Source organism: Aspergillus undulatus (genome assembly GCF_047715775.1).
Source record: "Aspergillus undulatus strain CBS 261.88 unplaced genomic scaffold BDV17scaffold_34, whole genome shotgun sequence".
NCBI lineage: Eukaryota > Fungi > Ascomycota > Eurotiomycetes > Eurotiales > Aspergillaceae > Aspergillus > Aspergillus undulatus.
Window position 1 is genome coordinate 139,627 of NW_027396638.1, and position 21,469 is coordinate 161,095.

The following is a 21,469-nucleotide window of genomic DNA, read 5'->3' on the forward strand; positions in this document are numbered from 1 at the left end:
CTGGTCACCCCTGTTATGAAGGTGCTCGTGCATGTGTGAACAGCTCTATGAACAGCTCCGGTCCAACATTCTTCCGGGTCTAAGCCTGGCTGGGCTGTCCAGTAGTGTCAACATTACCGACGCCGGTAATGCTGCAGTCCTAAGTGGTTTGAGATGAAATTCTAGAATCTGTCCATTTCCCCCTTTTGCGATTAGCGACCCTGGTATCCCAGAAGCATCGTTTATCTGGCTTGTTTGCTCCGATTCTTGCTATACGCCCTCATTCTTCCGGTGATAGAGATACAGCCAAGTCGCATTCGGAGAACGTGGCTTTTCCGTCATCGAGACTGGGACCTTGATACATTTCGAAGCGACTAGTTTTAGACCAGTGCCCTTGCACATTGGCTTTCCAAATCGTTTGCACAACTCCATGGGTCGGTAAAAGTCGAGTGCTCCGGTTTCAAAAGGTCTTCAGATCGAAGCATGAGAAATGTCAAGGTCCGCTACGCCTGCGCTACCTTTTTATAATGCCCAGGCTTCTGGCTCAATATCTCCATCTGCAACGCCTGCAGGCGTGAGGTCCAGTGTGCAACCTTCTGTGAGTGCTCGATCATCTTCGTTCCGGCCGTTGCTCAGTCTAATGGCTAATCAATAATGTGCTAGGCTTCGACTTCTACATACTCGCAGTTAGACCCCCAGGAGACCGCAGATCGCCTACAGACCTCCCTTACCCATGGCCTTACTCCGGCAGAGGCAGAGATTCGTTATAACCGAGATGGACCCAACGAGCTACCTCATGAGGAACCGGAGCCTTTATGGCTTCGCTTTCTCAAGCAGTTCAAGGAAACGCTAATCCTCCTCCTTTTGGCCTCCGCGGCAATTTCGTTCTTTATGGGAAATTTGGACGATGCGATTAGCATTACACTTGCCGTCACAATTGTCGTCACGGTTGGTTTCGTTCAGGAATATCGGTCAGAAAAGTCCCTCGAGGCTCTCAATCGTCTAGTCCCGCATCATGCCCACCTCATACGCGATGTTCCGTCGAACGGCCCTCCGATCCTTCACCCTACTCAGGCAGCTCCAGACGAGGAAGTTGAGATGCGCGATCTTCGCAGCAAGAGCCCGAGTTCGAGTACAGTTTCCGCAGCTGTCAAGGCATCCACCACGGTGCCAGCCGCTGAGCTCGTGCCAGGAGACATGGTACTGTTCGCTGTCGGAGATCGGATTCCCGCCGACATAAGAATCACCGCTGCCACGGATTTGACCATCGATGAATCCAACTTGACCGGCGAAAATGAGCCCGTCGCAAAGTATCCGGATGCAATTCGCAACCCAAGGAATCTGCCGACACCGACCCCTAAAATTGTGAGCCCACCTAGGTCGCCATTCTACGATGCTCCCGCCAGCGGTGCAGTCGGCGCCGACATACGTCTGAATGAGCAACACAATATTGCCTTTATGGGAACACTGGTTCGATCTGGATATGGTCAAGGTATTGTCATAGGTACTGGTGCTAAGACGGAGTTCGGCAGCATATCGGCTTCACTTCAGGAGATCGAGAGCCCGCGCACGCCTCTCCAACTCTCAATGGACCGCCTGGGCCAAGAACTAAGTTACATCTCATTTGGTGTCATCGCTCTGATCGTCGTTGTAGGCCTGATTCAAGGCCGAAAGCTTCTGGATATGTTCACAATCGGCGTTTCGCTAGCGGTTGCTGCTATTCCAGAAGGTCTCCCAATTATTGTTACTGTTACTCTCGCCCTCGGTGTACTCCGCATGGCTTCGAGAGGAGCTATCATGCGGCGACTTCCGAGTGTCGAGACTCTGGGCTCGGTCAATGTCGTGTGCAGCGACAAAACGGGAACACTTACACTGAACCATATGACGGTTACCAAAATGTGGCATTTTGATTGCCCTGAGCCTTTTGAGGTTCACAACGACATTGCGTCGTTGACGCCAGGGCCAGCGGCTCGTACTGTCCTGCGTATCGGCAACATTGCAAACAATGCGCGGTTATCACGCATGCATGCGAACTCACCAGCCAGCGCATCCTCTGCTGCTGTGCTATCTTCCACGGACGATAGTTCTTCAGGGTCGATGAAGAGTAGGTGGGTCGGTCAGCCAACCGACGTTGCCATCTTGGACCTGCTTGACGCTTTCGGAGAAGATGATGTGCGGGACCGCTTATGCGCTCGAGTTGCCGAAACCCCCTTCAGCTCTGAACGCAAGTGGATGGGAGTGGTCATTGGCAGTGGAACACCTGGCGACTCGCCGGCTTCAGCAGGAGGATCTAGTATGGCCTACATCAAGGGTGCTCTGGAACAGGTGTTGGCGCGCTGTGATACTTATCTGACTAGAGATGGCCAGGAGGTCATTTTGGATGAGCGAAGGCGGCAAACCGTACGGCAGGCTGCTGAGCACATGGCATCGGAAGGACTCAGGGTCCTGTCGTTTGCTAGCGGCGCAATAAGGGAGTCTAGAGGAAGAGCGCTCGGAAGCCGGTCTGCTACCCCTTCCTCAAAGGTTAGTTCGCGCGACGAGGACGATCGCTATAGCGGCTTGGTCTTTGCAGGCTTAGTGGGCATGAACGACCCTCCTCGCAAGGATGTTCACAGGGCAATTCGCCGTCTCATGGCCGGTGGCGTACGAGTCATCATGATTACCGGTGATGCCGAAACCACGGCTGTTGCGATCGCGAAGAAGCTCGGTATGCCCATTACTGAAGCGCCTGGAGTGCAAAATGTTCTTAACGGACAAGAAATTGACCGCATGAGCACCACGGAGCTTTCGCAAGCATTGTCATCAGTCTCGATCTTTGCTCGCACTAGTCCAGACCACAAAATGAAGATTGTGCGTGCTCTCCAATCTCGCGGCGATGTGGTCGCGATGACGGGAGACGGAGTCAATGACGCGCCTGCTTTAAAGAAGGCTGATATTGGCATTGCGATGGGCAAGCTTGGCACGGATGTTGCCAAAGAAGCAGCCGACATGATTCTAACCGACGACGACTTCTCGACGATATTGCGGGCCATTGAACAGGGCAAAGGTATCTTTTACAACATTCAAAACTTCATCACCTTCCAACTCAGCACCAGTGTTGCCGCTCTGAGTCTTGTTCTGCTGAGCACCACTCTGGGGTTCAAGAATCCGCTGAACGCAATGCAGATTCTGTGGATCAGTATGCCACCCTTATCACATCTCCAACTGTTCTTTTGCTAATACTCAAATTAGATATTCTCATGGATGGTCCCCCAGCACAATCTCTTGGCGTGGAGCCTGTTGACCCTTCGATCATGGGTCGGCCTCCTCGACCCAAGAGTGCCCGGGTGCTCACAAAACCTCTTATTCAACGAGTCCTCACCTCAGCCGTCATGATCATGCTCGGTACCCTCGCCATCTACATCTACGAAATGGGCGACGACGACGACGTGCAGACGGGCAAGCGCTCCCGTATCGTGACAGCCCACGACACAACAATGACATTCACCTGCTTCGTCCTATTCGACATGTTCAACGCGCTGACCTGCCGCAGCGAAAGCAAATCAGTCCTCCGGGGCGAGATCAAAATCTTCGGAAACAAGATGTTCAGCTACGCCGTGCTCGGGTCCCTCGCGGGCCAGGCGTGCGTCATCTATCTCCCGTTCCTGCAGCGGGTGTTCCAGACCGAGCCGCTGAATCTGGCGCACCTGTTCAAACTAGTGTGCATTTCGAGCACGGTATTCTGGGTTGACGAGGGGCGGAAATATTATCAGTCACTGCAGCGGCGGCGGGCAGTGGGTGTTGGATATAGTGTCAATGTGTAGATATGTGTTGTATAGAACTTGTACATGTTATATAATGCTACCTAATGATGAGGAATGATCTGGGCCTTGGAGTTTTGATATAATTCATTGAGCTCTGGTAGACAACGTCGAGGGATAAGGCTACGGTGAATTGTCAGCCATGCTGACCTGACTCCTCCCGTCCGGCCAGTCTGTAGACTCCTGGACATTGAAAGCTGACGTACGTTATAGCGTACAGGCCACGCCCTTTTACCTTTTAACGCCTGTGTTCTCCAAACTGAAGCTCTCAGGCCATGGTCGGTGAGGCAGTAACTACAGGTATACCTCTGTTAGTCGAACGCATATGTCGGCAATCAATATATATAATGAACCCCCTGGGGTTGCCAGTCACTATCACGAAAGACCCAAGTAGGATAAAATCGGCCTAGAAGTTTCCCATGTCCGGTTGTGTTACTCCTTATCCATCCTCGGTTTAATTCAATGTCCTCCCCGGCGCATGGATTTTGGTAGACTGCTGAATATAGGCGCAGGACGAAGATAGAGCATGGAAAGAGAGCACCGGGGGGGCGGGGGCGGCGAATACATATACCAGTGCCGACTACTGCGACTACACTACACTACCATCCAAAATCAGTACGCGAGGAACTTCTCTACCATGATGCTTTGGTGTCTATAGGACAGTCAGTGATGTTATCGCGATCTAGTCCTGGACGTGCAAATGAGGAGTTTCCATGACACATCGATTTGGTGATGCCAAGGGATCGTCGAAGCCTATCGCATGATGCCCGCATCTTATTTCGACCTCTGAAGTATAGAGAAGACGACATGAATGTGCAATACTTTGTACGCTGAAGAGTCTATGTAGATGCTACTAATGTGCAAACCTGTAGAGGCCCTAGAGGGGTTCTTCCCGTCGATCAAAGGCTGCCCCGCCTCAGGCTCACTCTGCAGGACGACCAGGACCCGGCAGCCAGGCACAGCTGCCCAGACCCCAGAACGTAGAAGCCAAAGATAAAAGTCCCGTGGGGGTGACTCCCATTCTTTTCTCCCCGGTGTATCTAGGCTCGAGTCTCGACTGGTATCGACCTTGGCGTACAGCTAGGGCAGGGTCTGCGACCACGCTGATGGGATAATCCACGTGGAGTTGCGTAAATCCCCACTCAAGATGATCTCGAATCGAACGCCTCTTTGCGGAGATCCTCCAGAGTCGGAGAAAACATCCCTGTAAGCTGGTGGCGCTGGTCTCTTAAAAAAGAGTTATTCTGAGAGCGATGGGCGTCTGTCTCAGCCGACAAATTGACCACGTTTCTTCGGTTGGAGATAGCATCGCCAAGCAGCGATACCGTCGGCCACGAAAACAGGACGAAACTCGGGCTGCTCGTGTGCTCGTCGGCGGTCGGCCCCAGCTTGGGTCGGAGTTGGGCTGAGCCGCCGTGTGCGTTCCTACTCTGCCCGACCGAATAGCGGACAGCCGGGAGATTCAGGAAAAGTTCGAAGGCGAACGGATTTTCTGATTGGCTGGTCAAGCTCTTATCAGTCGCAAATCTCAAAATGGAGCCCTGGGACCGAACTCGGGTTAGCCTTTGAGCGGAGACCCACTGTGGCGGGAGGACCTTATCTTTGCCCTATGATAACGGCCCAGGCGCGGATTGTTGGTGTTACCTGAGAGATACTTGACCTCACTTGATAAGACTCGCCCTTCTTGTCTTATAGCCCCAAGGGCGCTGACGGCTCATGGCCGCTGAGGTTATCACTTATCGCGGAGATAGATTAACTGAAGATGCGGAGGATGGAGAAGCTGTAGATAGGTGTCGCTGTACATCAGGCCCAGGAACCGCCAGCTTAAAGCATAAATAGATGAAGTAATTTCTCGCGAGTCTCGAAGCAGACGAGCGGTTTCGGCCTCGAGACTCTGGTCTTTGCTTTGCCAAGGTCTCACTTGGCGAGATAGAGCTGAATATCACGATGATTTGATGCATCAGTTCCTTGGGCAATGGCCAATGTCAATTGTATTGACAATGATGAACCATGACGCTGCGGTGAAGTTTACCGGACGACTCTACAGTTCTAATGGACAGCTATCAGTCTTGGGATGAATCTAAACTAGAGCCGATCCGGAGTGTTTCAGCGATTCCACTTTGGCGATTCCACTGTGGAATGTACTCTTGCCACTGATGGATAGAGAAGATGGAGATGCGGACTACGGACGACCGGGATGGTTTGCCACGAGCATCATGGACAGAGGATGAAGAGGTTAAAGACAACAGGATAGAGACAACAACCAGGTGCAATGTGGTTTCATTCTTGATTATTCCATTGGATTTGATTTGCATTTGGGGAGCGGCTCCATTGGTTATCAATTATCGCGCCTCCCTCGGGTCCCTTGATCTTCTATCTCTCTGTGCTTGCTTTTTCGACGCCAACAAGTCCAAGAGATTTACTCTTGTCTTTCCACGGAACTGAAGCTGCTAGCTTGATCTCAGAGAGAGAGAGAGAGACTCGAGTCGAGTAAGCTGAAAGGGCAATATCCGAGAGGCTAGAAGATAGTCTCCCAACTCTGCATCGGGCCCACCGGTCGATCCGCCTTTTCAATTAGTATTTCGATTGCTCATTATCTTTCTGTATCTTTTCGCACCCGCTTACTCTTCCAGAAGCATTCTTGGCTGCTCTGTTATATACCACTGCGCTCCCCGTGGCGTTCTCTTCTCCACACTCTCCGTGGACGTCCATCTTCAATTCTATCGAGACTTCGCTACTGCCCACGTTGATCGAGGGCTCAATCGCAAAGTCAGCGGACGCTTCACACTACTTTATTCGCCAATTGCCTCCATTGCCTCCGCCTCTGCCTCTCTTCACCTCCTACACTTGCAGCCATGGCTACCGAAGGCATGGCGCCCTTCACCCCGGAGTATGCCTCGTACAACTGGACGGGTGCTCCTTCAGATTACTCGACCCTGGCTACAAACGAGCTGGGTGGTGATTCACGTATGTGCAGCGTTCTCGACCGCAATTGCGACAAACGCCTCTAACAATCGTGTCTCTAGGGGTGGAAAACTTAAACAAATGGTACCAAGCCGGTGATCAAGCCTACATTATCGTCGCCTCCGCCATGGTCATGCTCATGATTCCCGGTCTCGGTTTCCTCTACTCTGGCCTCGCTCGCCGCAAATCCGCTCTCAGCATGATCTGGGCCTGTATGGGCTCTTTCTGCATCGTCACATTTCAATGGTATTTCTGGGGATACTCTTTGGCTTTCTCTCCCAGTGCCACCAATGGATTCATCGGCAACCTGCGCAACTTTGGTCTTATGAAGGTTCTGGCGGATCCCAGCCCGGGTTCTCCTCTGGTTCCTAACCTTCTTTACGCCTTTTACCAGGTATGCTTTCGCGGTTTTGTTTGGTATCAATCTCAGGCTGACTGGTATAGATGCAATTCTGCGGAGTTACAGCTGCCATTATCATGGGAGCAGTCGCTGAGCGTGGACGCCTACTCCCCGCCATGGTCTTCGTTTTCCTCTGGGCTACGATCGTCTACTGCCCCATCGCGTGCTGGACATGGAACGTCAACGGCTGGGCTTTCAACTACGGTGTGCTGGATTATGCTGGTGGTGGTCCCGTCGAAATTTGCTCCGGTCTTTCGGCTCTCGCCTACTCGATGGTTCTCGGTCGTCGCCAGGAGCGCATGATGCTCAACTTTCGCCCTCACAACGTTTCTCTCATCCTGCTCGGCACCGTCTTCCTCTGGTTTGGATGGCTCGGCTTCAACGGTGGCTCGTCTTTCGGTGCCAACCTGCGCGCCGTCATGGCATGCTGGAACTCCAACTTGACCGCTGTCTTTGCGGCCATGTCCTGGGTTGTTCTTGACTGGCGCTTGGCTCGCAAGTGGTCCATGGTAGGTTGGTGTTCCGGCACTATCTCCGGTCTCGTGGCTGCGACTCCTGCTTCCGGTTTCCTGCCTCCCTGGGCCAGTGTTGTTCTTGGTATCGTGACTGGTATCGTGTGCAACTACTCCACTAAGGGTATGTTTTGAACTTTCTCTGAAGTATGCCTTGGAGCAAATAGCTAACTTGCGCAGTAAAATACTGGATCCGCATTGATGACTCTATGGATGTCTTCGCTGAGCACGGCGTCGCCGGCATCGTCGGTCTCATCTTCAATGCCCTCTTCGCGGACGACGCCATTGTCGGTCTCGACGGCGTCAACACTGGCTCCGAAATGGGCGGCTGGCTCATCCACAACTGGAAGCAGCTCTATATTCAAATCGCCTTCATCGTCGCCTCCTCCGCCTACTGCTTCGTCGTCTCCGCCATCATCGCTTACGCCATCAACGCCATTCCCGGCCTGAAGCTCCGCGCCTCCGAGGAAGCGGAACTCCTCGGCATGGACGACGACCAGCTCGGTGAATTCGCCTACGACTATGTCGAGGTCCGTCGTGACTACCTCGCCTGGACACCCCAGAAGCACGACCAGCACGAAGACGGCCACCAGGTCCCCGCTGCCGCGCGCTACGGAATCGGTGAGCACAGCGATATGATGCTCGATGGCGAGGCTCCGACGGTTGTAACAAACAGCCGCGGCAGCGAGGTCTCCGGCATCCAGGAGATCAACGTCAAGGACGAAGCTCACCGGCCAGTGGCGATCCCGGCTAATGAGACTGAGAAGATCGCTTCCGCTCCTGCTCCGGCGCCATAGACAGCTAAGCTATATCGCGCGTCGAGCATTTCCTGTTTCACTTTAGCTTGATGCTTGTTCATTTCCCATTTTTTTGCGTCTTTTGTTTTGAGATATCCACTTCTGTTTGCTTCCTCTCTACCTACTTTTTTCTCTGTATCTCACTACTCCCTACCTCCTGCTTACCTCCCTCTACCTCTACCCCTGGCTGAGCCATTTCCTGCATCTGATATTTTTGCACGGGTACACTCTACCTAATTTGCCTTCTTAGACCGAGTTTTGAGCTTTGAGTTTGTTTCAGCAGGCGTTGACCCCCTTTTTTGTTACTTTACAGTTTTGAGCGCCTCACGGAACTGGAGCTGGTTTGGAAACGCGTTCCTGGATTGGATTGGATTGGATTGGCTTGGTTGATACATAAATAGTATATATACTAATAGGAGTATTCTCTGTCTATTACTTTTGTTCATTGTTCATGACTTTATAGTTTCAGTATCGGAAGTTGGGGTAGTCATCGATAGAGGTGTGGTGATCGAATTCGGCAATTTATAAGTCTAGAATATGCAATGCTCAATTCAAACCTTTTTTTGTCAAACCGTGACTACATAGAACTAAGATTATATACACGAAACAAGATAGGAAAAAGGAAGCAATAAGAAAAGGTACCTAGGCTAGGGTTAAGTAGCCAGCCTACCGCCTAACCATCCCCCTCACCCTCCTCCTCTCCTCGGCACTCAACTTATCCAGAACATCACCGGTCTCACCACCCCTAAGCACATCATCCCACTCATCCTCATCCATCCCCATAACCAGAACCATCTGGAGACAGCGCCCGAACGCCTCGCGGTGGCGATACCTCGCGCCTGCGCCTGCGCCGGCCCCGGACCCCGACGAGCAAGGGACATCGACGCTCACAGCGGCGCTGACGAGGCCGGAGACGTCGCGCTCTAGTCGTGTTGCGCCGAGGGCGTTGACGCGGCCTGTGTATGCCCAGAGCCGTTTCTCAAGGAGGCGCGAGAGGTACGCGATTGTTACGGTTAGGAGGCGGTCGAAGGCTGTGGCGTTGAGGATGCGCGAGATAGGGGCTAGGAGGTCCGTCCAGGCCGCTGCGAAGCGGGGACGGACGAGTTCGCGGGGCGAGTCTGGGTCGTTGGGGTCTTGGGGGTTGGATTCGGAGTCTGAGTCTAGGTCTGAGGCGTAGGTTGTTAGTGGGGCTGTGTCGGAGGAGGGTTGGTATTCGATGTCGCGGAAGGCGTCGGCGAGGATGGGGCGGAGGCGGTGTTTGATGATGTTGTTAAAGACGACTTGGATGCCATCTGTTAGGAGGTCGGTTACTTTTGCGGAGAAGGTGGTGGAGAGGGAGGTTAGGGTTTGGGAGACGACGGTTGCGTCTGCTGGGGAGGGGAAGAGGGTGCGGAGTTGGTCGGTTTCTTCGGGTTGGCCGTCGGCGTTGGTGATGGTTTTCTTGGTCTCTGTGATGTTTTGGATTATACGCTTGATGTAGTCGACCGCTACGTCGAGGTTGTTGATCAGGACCAGGAAGGAGATGACGATGTGCTCCGGGGGGTTGGCGCCCTGGTGGGTGGCACGCGGGTAACACTCGTCGCGCATCTTGCGCTGGGTCATGCCGATGAAGTCAGATCCAAGAACGCGTGACAGGGTTGGGACGACACTGGTGACGACCGATATCTGTGACGTCGCAAGAGACTGTTGTAAGACCTTGTTGACAATATACATGATGTCGTCGACTGCGGATGTGATGTGTGGAGGGTCCGCCTTCAGTGGCCGCCGTGTGTCTAGGGTCAAGCCTGATGGCTGTTCATCTAGCTGGAACGCCTTTTCGACAGATCGTCGGAAGAAAAAGGTCGTCATTGTGTTGAAGGGAGATATTAGCCTGTCGCCTATTTTCTTGGAGAGCGTCGATTTTTTCAAGAACCAAGGCAATTCAAACTTTCGCTCGTCGTTGGCCTGGACATGGTTAGCTCGATCTTTCTTAAGGCAAGTAGAAACACACATTGCAGGTCTCAGCGAGGAACCGGGTGTAAAGCGACCAACGGCCCAGCATGACAGTCATCTCATTCAATAGTCCGTCTATCTCCTTCATGTCCACGCCCTCGTCTTCCGCAGCATTCTGCTGGGTAGCAGGGGAGTTCGATCTTGGCGTTGCAGTGCGTTGAGGGGGAAGGAAGCTTTGAACCAAGAAGGTGAAAGCGTACGACTTGATGTCCATCAGTTTCCGGTCGATATGCCGCTCATCGCTCCAAGTGTCGAGAACAATTCCGCCCTGCACATCCGCCTCGAGCTGTAAACGCTCGATAACCCTGTTCATCTTGCGGGGTCCATAGTGACGCTCAACCAGCCCACCGTGGCCGTCAACTATCTGCGCAATGTGCTCAAAAAGCTTTGTGAGGGTATTGGCGTAGAAAAAGCTGTCCTGCTGCCCAGTTCCCGTATTCAGGTTCGATCGCGCTTTCGCCGCAACGCCCTGACAAACATATCGCCCATAGACATCAAGCCCAACTTCCGAGCGCCCAATCAATGGAAACAGCTTGAAGAACCGCGTGATCTTAGCCCCATTGCTCTCCTTGACGGCCTTGTCAAACTCGCGCAGGAACAACCCACACAAAGATTCAGCTGCATTGTCAAGTGTCACATTCGGCGGATCTGGAACCTCCGCCGTAGGTACCATCTCTGCCGCAAAAGCCCCCTGGACCACTTCCGAGGGTACCTTGGCAGCCCGGTCCAGATAGCTAGCTGCTCTCTCCCAGTCCTGAGGCGCCCCCATTGAGCCCGCCACGCCTAAAACGCATGCTTTCAGTTCCGATACCTGCTCTACTACCGCGAGTGTGTTTTTGACTCTTGATTGTTCGAGATCCAGACGCCGGACGGCACTCGAGATGCGGTCTGCGGTTTCGGCGGCTCCGGAGAGCATGCCATTGCTGACCGCTCGCGTGGTACTAGTCTGGGAGCCGAGGTTTGCGCGGAGGAGATCCAATCGACCTAATTCTCGTGAGAAGTCCTTCTGCGAGGCGACAAGGGCGTCTAGGCGGGCTGTCACTGCAGCCTCTTGCTCGTGCAGGTGGGTCAGGGTGGCCTTGATCTCGGCGACGGAGCTGGCATTGTAGATGTCGGAGTCAGAGGAGGTCGAATTCGGAGCTTGGGTGGTTGACGGAGAAGTCCCCGAGTGCCCATTGGGAGCACCGGCTGTTGGATTGGCCATTCTGCCGCAGCGACAGCGATCCAGGTAGGGCTGCGGTGTCAACAGTAAGACGATCTGAAGGAGATTGTTGCTGGAGAACAAGCAATGTGGCAGAAGGCGAAGGCGGTGAACACAACTGAGGCTCTGGGTGGCAGCTTCCATGACTCGTGCTCCTATATAGATTGTCTGGAAAAAAGCGATTTCGTGCTAGGAAACGGCATTTATTGGAATACGTTTTGATGCTTTCCAGCGGACCTAGCCAAAAGTTCTCAGCATCAATTGCCAATATAGAATGACACCAGATGCGTGATGCCTCAGGCAGATTCTTGAATCGCGGCAAAATTAAACGTCATACAGAGATATTCAGTCAACTGGTCGTCTCTTGACAGAATTCTAAATTAACTCCTCGGAACTCGTCACTGACACACCGCATATACATTCATCTGCACCCAGTCAAAATCGGACGCCGCCGCAGAGCCAGACACCAGAACGCCAGGCCCGAGTCTGGTGGTCGTCGTAAGATGGGCAACGAATCGTCTACGATTGTAGACGAAAATACTCCTCCGTCGGTGTTGGAGGCGCGCACAGTAGAGGCGCTGGCGAAATATGTCAAAGAGAAGCCAGTACGGCGCGTGGTGGTGATGGTATGTCTCTGCACTTCGAGGACCTCTCCCCCGCTTTGATGGTTAATGGTTGCAATCAGGTCGGTGCGGGCATCAGCACATCAGCCGGAATTCCTGATTTTCGATCCCCAGATACCGGTATATACGCGAACCTCATTCACTTGGACCTACCAGATCCCGAAGCAGTCTTCGACATTAGCTTCTTCCGACAAAACCCAAAGCCGTTCTATGCTCTAGCGCGAGAGCTAGCGCCAGGACAGTACAGGCCTACAATTGCGCATTCGTTCGTGAAACTGCTTTATGAGAAGGGAAAGCTTCTCAAACACTTTACGCAAAACATTGACTGTCTGGAACGGCTGGCCGGCGTGCCAGGTGAAATGATCGTGGAAGCACACGGAAGCTTTGCGACGCAGCGGTGCATTGACTGTAAAGCGGTATACCCGGAGGATCAGATGAAGGAGGCGATTGCAAAAGGCGAAGTACCTCATTGCGCGGAGTGCCGGGGGTTGGTGAAGCCGGATATTGTTTTCTTTGGCGAGGCTTTACCCTCATCGTTCTTCAATAACCGCACGCTTCCTGAACAGGCGGACCTGTGCATTGTCATGGGGACCAGTTTGTCGGTGCAGCCATTTGCTAGTCTTCCAGCGTTTGTTGCAGATGGCGTCCCGCGCGTGCTCATCAATCGGGAGAGAGTTGGTGGGATGGGATCTCGTCCGGACGATGTTCTCATTCTAGGCGATTGCGACAGAGGGGTTAGAAAACTCGCGCGGGCGTTGGGCTGGGAGAAAGAGCTCGAGAGTCTGTGGGAGGAAGCCAACCCAAGCAAGGAGACTCGGGAGGAAGAAGCATCGCCTCAGACGCGAGAAGAGCGACTTGAAATTGAGATTAGCCGGCTGACCGTGGAGGTAGATCAGACGCTAGAGATCTCCGATGCTTATCAGAAACGCGTTCGTGAGCGTCTGGGAGAGATGCAGCCTTCACCGGAGAGCAATGGGACAGGGCTGGCTCATGTTTTCCCGCATTTGGCTCAAAAATAGAGTCGCAAGGATATAGGGCGTTGGGCGTTTACTCAGCTTACTCGACATGATAAGACAATCACATGTAATGAGGTAGTAGATAAAGATGAATATAACATTAGATTATTTGCCCAACTTCAACTCGAGTTAACTGGGTACAGTAGCCGGGTCGAGCGCCCTATACGCCGAGTTGAAGGCCTCGTTCAAAGCCCAGCAATCCCACTGGATGCTCTCGAGACAAAGCGGAAGGCCCGTAGGAGCGACCGTGTCCACGAATTTCTGAGGGGTTAGTGACAGTGATATACAATGACGGGCGAACCTACCGCATTCTCATCATAGATACGATGGAAGCCCTCGTGCAAACCATGCCGAAGTTCTTTGTTGAAGTTGGTTGCGCCGTCGGTGAGATCAAAGTACAGTGAGATGCTTGTTATAGCGAACTGAATGCCGTTAGCATAATTTAGACAGCATTGGAAGTTACAATACCGTGTGATATGCCTGGCAGATGGCAAACTGGATGGACGGGTCACAGGCGTTGGGGAACGGCACCTCGATGCTGCATGTGCCTGGGGCTACGATGGCATTGTACGCGACGACGATGTCCTACTCATAATGCTTAGCACATAGATACTGGGTTAATTAAAGACGGGGCTAGGGCATACAGATGCAACGATATGGGCTGATTCCTCGTCGAGTCTGTCTAGAAGGATATACGTCCTTCTAAGGCCGAGGTCCAGCTGAAGGAGGCGGTTTAGGGCTGAGGACTCGATGCTGGCTGTTGTTATGGCAGACACAGCCAGGAAGATGAGAGGGAAGAGTTTGCTCAGCATGATGCTGCCACTCGGAAGTACTGCTGATGGAGCAAAAGTGAGATTAGAGAAGTGGTACTCGTAAATTGCTACCATATGAGAGGTTTTATACAGCGCCCCGGAACTGACCTCCATGATGAGGAAGTATGCTCCGTAAAGTCTATGTAGAGTTCAACTCTATTGAGCATCGAACTCTGAAGTAGATACTCTGTATAACATTTCTAGGGCTAGGTAGCTTTGTACACTGATTAATAAGATTTATGTTATTGTAGCAGATCGGCTTGCTCCATAATGATGCTGCATGATGTCAATCACAACCCCTCTACAATGTACAGACTGAGCAGAGTACAGCGTAAGCTGACTGACGGACAGGGCCATTGACCCCGAGGTTTTCGGGTGAAAAGACCTTGAAGAGTAGCGATAATAGTCTGGTAATGGTCTCATAATCATTATCAAATGTGAGAGCTCCGAAAGCAACGACCGGTGAATGTGGGGTAGAGTACTCCGGCGCAAGATCCAGACAGAAGACTGAACTCCACCCCCACCACCTTTCTTCTTTCAACTTCTTGTTCACCCTCACCCCTCCCTCATCTTTATCTTCTCTCCTTTTCTCATCCTCCCCTCGTCTTCTTCTACACCCAACTCTTTCCCTTGCATTTCTATACTTCCCTATCCTCACACAAAATGGTCGGACTTGGCCCCAAACGCCGTCCCTCCCGCAGGGGTACGTCACTGCTCCCCCGATACAGATCTTTCTGCGAGCCGTTCTCTAACATGCCTCTCAGGATCCATGACGGATGTGCCCCAGGATCTCCTGGAGCAGATTAAGCACTTTGAAGAGGTCTTCACAGTCGACTCTACAAAGCTCAAGCAAGTCGTCGACCACTTCGTCAAGGAGCTGGAGAAGGGTAAGTGGCCTGGTGTCAACAAGCTAGTTTCTTGAGCTATACTGAGTGCTGAGTCTTTAGGTCTCTCTGTCAAGGGCGGTAACATTGTGAGTCTGAATACTGAAGCCTGTAACGTCCACTATTTAACGGCGTAGCCTATGAACGTCACCTGGGTCATGGGATTCCCCGACGGCCACGAAAAAGGCACATTCCTGGCCCTCGACATGGGTGGCACCAACCTACGAGTTTGCGAAATTACCCTGACCGACGAGAAGGGCGGCTTCGATATCATCCAGTCCAAGTACCGAATGCCCGAGGAACTCAAGACCGGCACTGCGGAAGAGCTGTGGGAATACACCGTCGACTGTGTGGAGCAATTCATTCAGCACCACCACCAGAACGAAAAGCTGTCCAGTCTGCCGTTGGGTTTCACTTTCTCCTACCCTGCCACCCAGGAATACATTGATCACGGAATTCTTCAGCGCTGGACTAAGGGTTTCGACATTGATGGAGTCGAGGGCGAAGATGTTGTTCCTCCTCTCGAGAAGTGTTTCCGGGACAGGGTATGGTAGAGCTCGAAAACTTAGTTTACGCTTGCTGACTCTGTTACAGGGCCTCCCCATCAAGGTCGCCGCCTTGATCAACGACACTACCGGAACCCTCATCGCCTCCTCTTACACTGATTCCGCAATGAAGATTGGCTGCATTTTCGGTACCGGTGTCAATGCCGCGTATATGGAGGACGCTGGCTCGATACCCAAGCTGGCTCACATGAACCTACCTCCCGACATGCCCGTTGCTATCAATTGCGAGTACGGTGCCTTTGACAACGGACACATCGTCCTCCCCCTCACCAAATACGACCACATCATTGACCGTGACTCACCCCGTCCCGGCCAGCAGGCCTTTGAGAAGATGACCGCGGGTCTGTACCTGGGTGAAATTTTCCGTCTGGCCCTAGTCGATTTGCTGGACAGCCGCCCTGGTCTCATATTCGCCGGCCAAGACCACACATTGATCCGGACTCCATACCTACTAGACTCCTCCTTCCCGGCCGCCATCGAAGAGGACCCCTACGAGAACCTGCAGGAAACCGCAGATCTCGTGCAATCCAAGCTCAAGCTCACAGCAACCAGCTCCGAGCTCGAGATGATGCGCCGCCTCGCCGAACTCATCGGTACTCGTGCTGCCCGCCTGTCCGCCTGCGGTGTCGCCGCCATTTGCAAGAAGAAGAACATTGAGTCCTGCCACGTCGGTGCCGACGGCTCAGTCTTCACAAAGTACCCGCACTTCAAGGCCCGCGGCGCCCAGGCTCTGCGCGAAATCCTCGACTGGGCACCTACCGACAAGGATAAGGTTACCATCCACGCTGCCGAGGATGGTTCTGGTGTTGGCGCAGCCCTCATTGCTGCGTTGACTATCAAGCGTGTCCGCGCGGGCAACCTGGCTGGTATCCGCAACGCGAAGGATATGCAGGCTTTCTGTTAAACATATACATAAAGGCGCTGTTTTTATTGGTTGGTTTGTCTGATACGGTGTTTTGATTGCGTTGCAAGCGCCAGGAGGGAATTGTTTGGATAGTATTGGAAGACGTTCGTGCTCTATGTAGATAGGCATACACTATACACTAGAGTCGGAAGACGCGAGGCTTCATCAGTCAGCCTTCGCCCGTCATAGACATGTGCTAAATACTAGATATGCTGGACAATTTAACAAAATTTTGCATATTTAGAGATCATTCAATCTATCTTGATTTTGCTCCGTGTATATACACCAATGCTCTATAAACATACCCCCATATCTAGCGAATGCTAAATCACAAATTCTATCTATCCCTGAACCTGCCACAACCGAATTTTCCCTCTATCATTCCCAACAGCCAGATACTCCGAATTTGGACTAATAGCCACAGACGTAACCCTTCCCAACGGCGTACTCTGCGTCGGCCAATTCCGGTAAACCGTACAAGAGGGCAAATGCACGAGCCTCAGCGCATCCTTCTTTGTCTCGCTCGCCATCGCCAGGAACTGCCCGTCAGGTGCGAATACAATATGGCTGATCGATGTAACCAGTTGGTCGAGGGCGCGGACGGGTTCAGGGGTTCGGGGTATCGCAGTGGATGTGTCCGTGCCCTTTTTTGAGGAGAGCGCGGTGTAGCTCGCTGCCCAGGGGGCGCGGTCGTAGATGTTTACGATGCCTGATCTACTTCCGATCGCAATCCAGCGGTGGCCGCCTAGTGAGCTGGATGTGGGTGAAGTGGATGAATCGAGAGATCCGCCGAGGCGGAGGACCGTCGTGCCCACGCCACCGGCGTCCTTCCAGCGCGCGACGATGCGGTTGAGGTTGCGATCCCATTCAGAGACTTCGCCGTTGAGGTTCACGGCCGTTAGTCCCTCGCCGTCTCTCCACCAGTCAAAGTCGGCGACACCACCGCGACCGTCGACGCGGACCTGCGCGACCCATTGCGCGGTCGTCGTGTTATGGATGTTAATCACACCACCGCCCTTCTTGGTTGACCCGACAAGTCCAATGAATCTGCCGCAGGGCGAGAGCTTGAAGTGCTCCATGGACTTTTGCTCCTCGCGGCGGTCGGCGGACCCGTTGACCTTGTCGACTTTGCCGCTGTTTAGGTCCCAGATGTGGAAGTAGCGGCGCCGGCCCGAGACGTAGATCTGGCTACCGCTGGGGGAGGAGAAGGCGGAGGTTGTGATGGGGGTTTTGCGGATGTGCAGAGATGTTAGGAGGGGGTGTGGGGCTGGGGCGTCCGGGGCGAGGTGGTGGATGAAGAGGGTTGAGGCTGGGCCCGAGGAGAGGATGAGGGGATAGTGAGGGTGGAAATTGAGGCAGCTGACTGCCGACTGTGTTGCAGTTGTTAGTAAAACGGGAGAGAAATGAGGTGGATGGATGGTAATGCTTACCGGTTGGTCCTTTCCAATATCCTTTAAGCGTTGGATACCAATGACTTCCTTTCTCAGCTTAGGCCGGCCCCCGGTTGTACTCTGTGTCTCCATCTTCGTGAAATCGATACCCTGCAGAAGCTTCGCCAGCGGTTGCGTAGATGTTGTCTCTTCGTCGTCCGTATCCATATCGTCCACACGGTCAGAGTCATCTTCGTCTTCCTCCGTCTGCTTGTTTAGCTTCGGGTTGGCCCAATCGGGGGTAGGATGCAGCTGCAGATACTGCCTGCGCAGCCGTCGAATATATTCCTTTCCGCTGATAACATCTTCCGACTCGGCGACGCGCAATTTCCTCAGTCTGCTATTGCTGGCTAGGGAGATGGTGATGCGCTCGTCATCGCTGTCGTGCCACAGTGGGGGAAGCTCATCGAGATCTTCGTCTTCGTTTTCAGGTTCGGCGGGCGTAGCGGGGGACTGAAGATCTGTTGATACGGGACCCGCGCCAGAGTCGAGGAAGAAGAGCTATTCGATTAGTTAGCGGGGCTTGTATGCGGCAGAGGCCGGCGATACGCACATCATCATCAGCGAGATTTTCAAGGTCCTCCTCTTCCTCATCACCCTCCGCTTCGTCTGCGCTTTCGTCGGATATAGTCGTAAGGGCTAACTGGTTGCCATCTTGTCCGGTTTTCAATGCGCTTTGGAATTTGTCGCTGTCGCCGAAGAGCATGCTCTCCAGCTTCTTCTCGGTCTCATCTTTCTCGAGGATCTTTTCCTCGCGGCCATTCTTCTGTTTCGACGCCGTCTTGGGCATTGTGCCGGTTGAATTTGAACTAAAGGCCTCGGCAAAGACAGCGAAGAGAAGCAAAACGAAAGCCTTGAACTTGCAACTGTGTTTGCGTTCCGAAGAGATTCATCCAAACTTGACAAAATGATTTTTCTTCGTGAGCGGCAGAATTCAGCGGTATATAAAGCGGTGAAATTTATGAGCCTGAGGCACTCAATTTCATGTTTATTCTTTTACTGTCCACGGTCAATGACTGTCGATCTACTACTGGAGAGAGAAATAATGGATTGAAGAACTGTAGAACTTTGAGAAATGTATTGTGGTACAGTGAAGCAACAATATGGACTAGTCCGACAATCATGGGGAATTGCAGTCACCAAATCCCCGAACGCCAAATCAAAACGCCATAGAACAAAATTTAGGGAGTTTTTGGTCGCATAGCTCCTTTCGTAGACGACGTATCATACTCACGTTGGCTGTTGAAGGTTGGTGTAGATCCAGACTCCAGAGAACCCGTCAGGTTCAGCTCGGGAGATTCTAATCGACCCAGTGCTTCTTTAAGTTGCACGGGGCTATGTAGGGTTCTTTCGTCACTTCGTACAGACGCATCGTCTTCGGATGCATCGTAATCATCCAGCCCGGCTAATAAAGCATGGCGATCGTCACGGTCATTGTCGCTTGCTGTACTATCGTCTTCTAGTATGTCGTGGGGCACAGATAATGGTTTCTTGATAAAGATGTCGATGATGTAGTACTGGATCGCGTTCATAATGACGGGGAAAAGTAGCATGACGAAAATGATCTGAATTGCAGTGTTGCCTTCAGTCCATCGTAGAGCCCAGTCGCCCACTTGGACGATAAAGGGCACCATCTGAATGAGGAAAAAGACGCATATCTTCATGCCGAGAAGACCCATAAAGTAGATGACGGACTGCTTGAACCACCAACCGGCACGCGGTGGGTCACCATAATTCCCTGACTCGATGGATTCAGGAGGGTTGGCCAGAGGAGTATATTTCGCCAAGCGGTTCAGGAAATGGAGGATGAAGATCAAGATGGGAATCCCAAGCGTGGTCTGTTCGACGTGTTAGCTCGCTTCAGTAGAACATGTTCAAGTCGCTCGATACTTACATCAATCCCCAGATTCAGTAAATAGAACGAGCAGGGATTTGGCTTGTATTTGCTCGTAATCTCAAACTGCCCTGCAGAGAACATAGACATGAGCAGGTTGAGAAGATGCAGCATAGAAGACCCAAAGACTTGTTTCGAAGCATCAAATGCCCACACCTTTACTGGTCGTTGAGGACGCTCCCTCCATCGCTTATAGACGAGCGATAACAACGCAAGCAACCCTAGAGCCGCCTGAACAAGAAGTGAAAACGGCCCAAGTAGGCGACATTCTCCATTGTCGTCATCATCTCCAGAAGAATCCGAACTCATCGGCGTATAAGAGGCAGCCGGTGAGGTTGACGCTGGCGATGGAGTCGCGATGGTCCCAGTTGGGTGAACCGAGGCATTTGCTCCGAAGTTGAAAAGAGCGAATATCAGGATCGCTGCGGACAACGACGGGACAGATGGGAAAGTCATGCTGAGTTCGACTTCGTCCAGGCCGAGGAGAGACGAGCGGCCAGGGTACGAAAGACGAGAGCGCGATGTGTCCCAATAATGGTCGTGGTTCTCAGTACGGCGAGTGTATGACGTGCATAAGTCGGGGGTTCAAAGGGATATACGGGGTAGGTCTGTCGAATATGTGCCGAACAAAGCGAGATGGATGAATGGAGGGGGAATGAAAGGAAGAATCTTGCCAGCAAGGAGCCTGAGCCAGCAGGTAGAAAGGGTAGTATTTGAGTCTCTCACGGACCAGAGCCAGGCTGCGCCGCTGAGTGAGTCTTGCTTCACAGCCCCCGCAGAAGTTGGGTTTCCCGCGGCCGAGCGTGGTTTGGGTTAGCGTGCCAAGGCTGGGGACTTGTCGTTGGCGCGGCGCTTGTCCACGGTCCTCATGTCTAGAATAGTAGATAGATTGTATGGACATTCACAAAACCATCTGATGTTGAGCGCGAACTTGTTCTATCTTGGTCTGGCTACATAATACAGCTGCTGTTAAGTTCTTGCTGGGAAAAAGGCTCGCGTCTGGCTGGGTGCTGTTTATGAACATGTGTGGCTGAGTGTCCTTCACGTCAAGGAGCTCTATAGATATATCACCACTCACTCGATGGATTTGTAACACCAAATGTATATTATTCCTATTCACAACGTAGACTAGCACGGCGAACGCACTTTGAAGGTACTCTGTATCCTATCTAGGAATATGCAGAGTATCCTAAAACCACGCTGCCTGCCTAACTTGTGGGCCTGAGTGGCTGGGCTATACATATGTAGATGCAATGCCGCGCAAGTGGATACAGTAGACTTTAAGCCTTTAAGGGCTCGCGGTGCTAAAGCTGCTAGCAATGCACTACTCCATAATAGATGCGGCAAATAATAAGCTTATCATGGGCTGTTACGTATGCAGTAGATCTTCAGATCTACGGGTCCTTGACTCCTTGTGAAAACTCCAGACCAGGTACGGTTGCTCTAGATCTCTCTGGAGAGCAAAACTTCATGCCCCTTGGGTTTGCCACGCCATGGATGGCCGGCAGTTGATATGATGATATTGATAGCAGTAACAGAGCGGTGAACATTTTCAACCCGTCTCGAAATCCCCATCCTCTTCCTGGAGCAAAAACCAGAGAAGCGTGTCATTCTACCTATCAGCCCTCAAAGCCCATGAACAAGAGCCGTGAAACCCATATGAGTGAGAAGCAAAAATTGAACGCCGAAAACCCC

At 52.5% G+C, this 21,469-nt stretch overlaps 8 protein-coding genes across 8 annotated transcripts; 4 read left to right on the forward strand and 4 right to left on the reverse strand.

Annotated features, from left to right (window-relative positions):
- Positions 1-161: 161 nt before the first annotated feature.
- On the forward strand, positions 162-4,315 carry pmr1 (Ca(2+)/Mn(2+)-transporting P-type ATPase PMR1). Its single transcript, XM_073754096.1, has 3 exons — positions 162-577; positions 643-3,157; positions 3,211-4,315. The coding sequence occupies exons 1-3, from the start codon at positions 470-472 to the stop codon at positions 3,780-3,782; spliced, it is 3,195 nt and encodes a 1,064-aa protein (XP_073614238.1). The 5' UTR covers positions 162-469; the 3' UTR covers positions 3,783-4,315.
- Positions 4,316-6,457: 2,142 nt separating this feature from the next.
- Positions 6,458-8,975, forward strand: BDV17DRAFT_127511 (ammonium transporter). The gene is made up of 4 exons (XM_073754097.1): positions 6,458-6,746; positions 6,806-7,137; positions 7,188-7,779; positions 7,836-8,975. The coding sequence occupies exons 1-4, from the start codon at positions 6,635-6,637 to the stop codon at positions 8,450-8,452; spliced, it is 1,653 nt and encodes a 550-aa protein (XP_073614239.1). The 5' UTR covers positions 6,458-6,634; the 3' UTR covers positions 8,453-8,975.
- A 143-nt stretch (positions 8,976-9,118) lies between these two features.
- On the reverse strand, positions 9,119-11,648 carry BDV17DRAFT_292626 (Golgi transport complex subunit COG4; the record flags this gene model as incomplete). The annotated part of the gene is made up of 2 exons (XM_073762411.1): positions 9,119-10,396; positions 10,443-11,648. 2 exons carry the CDS (start codon positions 11,646-11,648, stop codon positions 9,119-9,121), a joined length of 2,484 nt encoding a protein of 827 aa, XP_073614240.1.
- Positions 11,649-12,148: 500 nt separating this feature from the next.
- Positions 12,149-13,287, forward strand: BDV17DRAFT_282662 (SIR2 family NAD-dependent protein deacylase; the record flags this gene model as incomplete). Its single annotated transcript, XM_073760237.1, has 2 exons — positions 12,149-12,271; positions 12,331-13,287. 2 exons carry the CDS (start codon positions 12,149-12,151, stop codon positions 13,285-13,287), a joined length of 1,080 nt encoding a protein of 359 aa, XP_073614241.1.
- Positions 13,288-13,413: 126 nt separating this feature from the next.
- BDV17DRAFT_292628 (uncharacterized protein) lies at positions 13,414-14,210 on the reverse strand (the record flags this gene model as incomplete). Its single annotated transcript, XM_073762412.1, has 4 exons — positions 13,414-13,545; positions 13,590-13,706; positions 13,753-13,869; positions 13,929-14,210. 4 exons carry the CDS (start codon positions 14,208-14,210, stop codon positions 13,414-13,416), a joined length of 648 nt encoding a protein of 215 aa, XP_073614242.1.
- A 429-nt stretch (positions 14,211-14,639) lies between these two features.
- On the forward strand, positions 14,640-16,695 carry BDV17DRAFT_266887 (putative hexokinase Kxk). The gene is made up of 5 exons (XM_073758314.1): positions 14,640-14,799; positions 14,861-14,983; positions 15,044-15,069; positions 15,118-15,525; positions 15,575-16,695. The coding sequence occupies exons 1-5, from the start codon at positions 14,760-14,762 to the stop codon at positions 16,448-16,450; spliced, it is 1,473 nt and encodes a 490-aa protein (XP_073614243.1). The 5' UTR covers positions 14,640-14,759; the 3' UTR covers positions 16,451-16,695.
- Positions 16,696-16,699: 4 nt separating this feature from the next.
- BDV17DRAFT_266890 (WD40 repeat domain-containing protein) lies at positions 16,700-18,775 on the reverse strand. Its single transcript, XM_073758315.1, has 3 exons — positions 18,434-18,775; positions 17,881-18,381; positions 16,700-17,820 (listed from the first exon to the last, which is right to left on the reverse strand). Exons 1-3 carry the CDS (start codon positions 18,668-18,670, stop codon positions 16,792-16,794), a joined length of 1,767 nt encoding a protein of 588 aa, XP_073614244.1. The 5' UTR covers positions 18,671-18,775; the 3' UTR covers positions 16,700-16,791.
- A 130-nt stretch (positions 18,776-18,905) lies between these two features.
- On the reverse strand, positions 18,906-20,679 carry BDV17DRAFT_266892 (STIMATE family protein). The gene is made up of 2 exons (XM_073758316.1): positions 19,775-20,679; positions 18,906-19,718 (listed from the first exon to the last, which is right to left on the reverse strand). Exons 1-2 carry the CDS (start codon positions 20,228-20,230, stop codon positions 19,062-19,064), a joined length of 1,113 nt encoding a protein of 370 aa, XP_073614245.1. The 5' UTR covers positions 20,231-20,679; the 3' UTR covers positions 18,906-19,061.
- Positions 20,680-21,469: the final 790 nt, after the last annotated feature.